The sequence below is a fragment of the Coturnix japonica genome, unplaced genomic scaffold (assembly GCF_001577835.2).
Source record: "Coturnix japonica isolate 7356 unplaced genomic scaffold, Coturnix japonica 2.1 chrUnrandom530, whole genome shotgun sequence".
Taxonomy (NCBI): Eukaryota; Metazoa; Chordata; class Aves; order Galliformes; family Phasianidae; genus Coturnix; species Coturnix japonica.
This window is the reverse complement of record NW_015439914.1, coordinates 73,442-76,978: the sequence shown is the minus strand read 5'-3', so window position 1 is coordinate 76,978 and position 3,537 is coordinate 73,442. Positions and strand designations below refer to the sequence as shown.

The window sequence follows — 3,537 nt, the reverse complement described above, 5'->3', positions numbered from 1 at the left end:
GGTCCCCATGCAATGGGTACTGTTTCTATAGTGGGGCAGTGTTGCCATGCATGGTCTGTGAGGGTTGCCATGCCTGGGTGATCTCTAGTGGTTGCGGGTTTGCATGGCAATGGGTTGCCCTATAGTGGGGCAGGGTTGGCCATGCTGGGTGCTGCCCTTATAGTGGATGAGGGTTGCCATGCAATGGTGCTGCCTATAGTGGGCTGCGAGGTTTGCATGGCATTGAGGTGCTGGGTTGCAGGCTTGGCCATGCAATGGGTTTGCTTTAGCCCTATAGTGGGTGGGGGTTGCATGCAATGGGTATGCCCTATAGTGGGATCGGGTTGCCATGAATGGGTGCTGCGCTTAGTGGTTGCAGGTTGGCGATGCATTGGGTGCTGGCCCTATAGTGGTGCCGCCGGTGTTGCTATGGGTTGCTGGGTTGCAGGTTGCCAATGCAATGGGGTGCATTTGCCCTATAGTGGTGCACGGTCCCATGCAGTGGGTGCTGCCTAAGAGGGTTGGCAGGTTGCCATTGGCAAATGGGTTGCTGCACTATTAGTGGGTGAAGGGTCCATGCAATGGTTGCTGTTTATAGTGGGGTCTGCAGGGTCTCATGCACTGTGCTGCCTATGTGGCCTGGTGCAGGTTTGCCATGACCTGGGTGCTGAGCGTGCAGGGTTGCCATGCAATGAGGTGTGCCTTAGTGGGGATGTGGGTTGCCTGAATTGGGTGCCTGCCCGGTAGGTGTGCACAGGTCCTGTCACTACTGGGTGCCTGCAGCCGTATTGGATATGGCTGGTTTTGTATTGGTTCGCTGTATTTTCATATTGGGTGCCTATATGGGGAGGTTTGCATGAATTGGGCTCTATAGTGGGTGCGGTGCATTATGGTTTTGTTCTCCATCATTTTTGTGACTATTGGCGGTTGCTGCCCCTATAAGTGGTGAAGTTTAATAATGGTTGATTAGTGGTGGAGGGGTTGGGATGACGAATTGGGTGCTGCCTATAGTGGTCGGGTGCCACTTGATGAGGTGCTGCCTTGAGTGGGTGCAGGCGTGCCATGCATTGGGTGAGTGGGTGAGGGTATTGCCCATTGCAATGGGTGCTGCCCTAGTAGTGGGGTGCGGTGCAGGGTTGCCATGCAATGGGTGCTGCCCTATAGTGGGTGCAGGGTTGCCATGCAATGGGTGCTGCCCACAAATGGGTGCAGGGTTGCATGCATTGGGGGCCCATGGTTGCAAGGGAGCCCTTATCAATCAGCAGGATCAGCACAAGGAAGCCCTTATCAGCAGGATCAGCACCCAGCAGCAGTGCAGAGGAAGCGGTGACAGCACGAGGAGGTGTCAGCACCGAGGGTTTCCTCTGTGCAGCGATGTGGGGCGCGGGGTGTGGGGCACAGCGTGCAGTGCAAGATCCGTGGGGCAGGATGCGTGTTGGGGTGCATGGAGAGGAGTATGATGTGTGCACAGTGCAAGGTGCACGTCATAGGGCAAGGTGTGTTGCATGGGGTGGTGCACGGTGCAAAATGCAAGGTGTGTGGTGCATGGTTCGGTGCATGGCATGCACGATGCGTGATGCACAGAGCATGGTGTGCAGCACAGGGCATGGCATGGTGCATAGTGGGAAGCAGAGCACACAGTGTGTTGCATGGCATGCCTCAGGAGCTGCACTGGACCCTGCACCAACGCATGCAAACACCCCATGCCACAGGAGCTGCATTGGAGCATGCACCAATGCATGCAAACACCCCATGCACCAGGAGCTGCACTGGAGCCTACACCAATGCATGCAAACAACCCATGCCCCAGGAGCTGCATTGCAGCACACACCAATGCATGCAAACACCCAAATGGCTCAGGAGCTGCATTGGAGCTTGCACCAATGCATGCAACCAACCCATGCCCCAGGAGCTGCATTGGAGCCGACACCAATGCATGCAAACACCCCATGCTCCGGGAGCTGCATTGCAGCACGCACCAATGCATGCAAACACCCCATGCCAAAGGAGCTGCATTGGAGCTTTGCACCAATGCATGCAAACACCCAAATGCCCCAGGAGCTGTATTGGTGCCTACACCAATGCATGCAAACACCCCATGCCCCAGGAGCTGCATTGCAGCCTACACCAATGCATGCAAACACCCCAGTGCCCCAGGAGCTGCATTGGAGCAGACACCAATGCATGCAAACACCCCAATGCCCCAGGAGCTGCATTGGTGCCCACACAAATGTATGCAAACACCCCATGCCAAAGGAGCTGCATTGGAGCTTGCACCAATGCATGCAAACACCCCACGCCCCAGGAGCTGCATTGGTGCCCACACAAATGTATGCAAACACCCCATGCCAAAGGAGCTGCATTGGAGCCTGCACCAATGCATGCAAACACCCCACGCCCCAGGAGCTGCATTGGAGCCTGCACCAATGCATGCAAACACCCCAATGCCCCAGGAGCTGCATTGGAGCCTGCACCAATGCATGCAACCACCCCATGCCCCAGGAGCTGCATTGCAGCCTGCACCAATGCATGCAAACAACCCACACCCCAGGAGCTGCATTGGAGCATGCACCAATGCATGCAAACACCCCATGCCCCAGGAGCTGCATTGCAGCATGCACCAATGCATGCAGCCACCCCACGCCCCAGGAGCTGCATTGGAGCCGACACCAATGCATGCAAACACCCCGTGCCCCAGGAGCTGCATTGCAGCACGCACCAATGCATGCAAACACCCCACGCACCAGGAGCTGCATTGGAGCCTGCACCAATGCATGCAAACACCCCCCGCCGTCAGCTCACCCGTGTCCCTCCTGCCGCCCATTGGATGCACGTTGCTGCTCTCTGAGCTCCCGGTCCGGTTCCTGTTCCTGGATGCAATCTGAGGATGCAATGGGGGTCAGGCACCAGACGTGCAGCCCCCCACGCACCCCATAGATCAGAGGGGTGCCCCACGTCCTCACCTCCTCGTCCCGCCCCACGTGGACCAGCTGTTTGTCCACCAGGGAGAAGTTGGAGACGTCCCACACTGTGACGTCGGGTGCTGGGATGGAGGGGGCGCTGGGGGTGCTCTGTGGGGCTGGGATGTGGGACAAGGGGTCAGGAGCAGCCACTGGGAGCTTGTTGGGTTCCCATGGCCCATGGGTGGCATTTAGTGCCGGGGGGTGTGTGGTTGTGACCGTGTTAAACCATCATCCACCATCAGCACCCATCACACCCAACCAGCACCCAAAGGCTCTACACCCGAAACCAGCCCAAATCTCCATCACCCACCACCTCAGGCCATCACCACCACCCCCATCCCACTCCCATCCCCATCCCCACTCCACCCCCATCTCATTCCAGTTCTATCCCCATTCCTCTCCATCTCATCCCCATCCCCACCTCCATCCCATCCTCATCCCAACTCCATCCTTATCCCCATTCCCATCCCCACCTCCATCCCACTCTGATCTCATACTCAATCCAGCCCGACCCCAATCCCATCTGATCCTCACACCCATCCCATCCCATCCCATCCCATCCCATCCCATCCCATCCCATCCCATCCATCCCATC

At 57.5% G+C, this 3,537-nt stretch overlaps 1 protein-coding gene across 1 annotated transcript in view; it reads right to left on the bottom strand.

The window, feature by feature from the left end:
- Positions 1-3,537, bottom strand: part of LOC107307281 (RAS protein activator like-3-like) — a 13,369-nt gene that overhangs the window by 3,199 nt on the left and 6,633 nt on the right. The window contains exons 3-4 of the mRNA XM_032441748.1: positions 2,943-3,058; positions 2,782-2,860 (exon numbers count right to left, since the gene is read on the bottom strand). Coding sequence (XP_032297639.1) covers positions 2,782-2,860; positions 2,943-3,058 — 195 coding nt within the window. The remainder of the gene's footprint in view (positions 1-2,781; positions 2,861-2,942; positions 3,059-3,537) is intronic.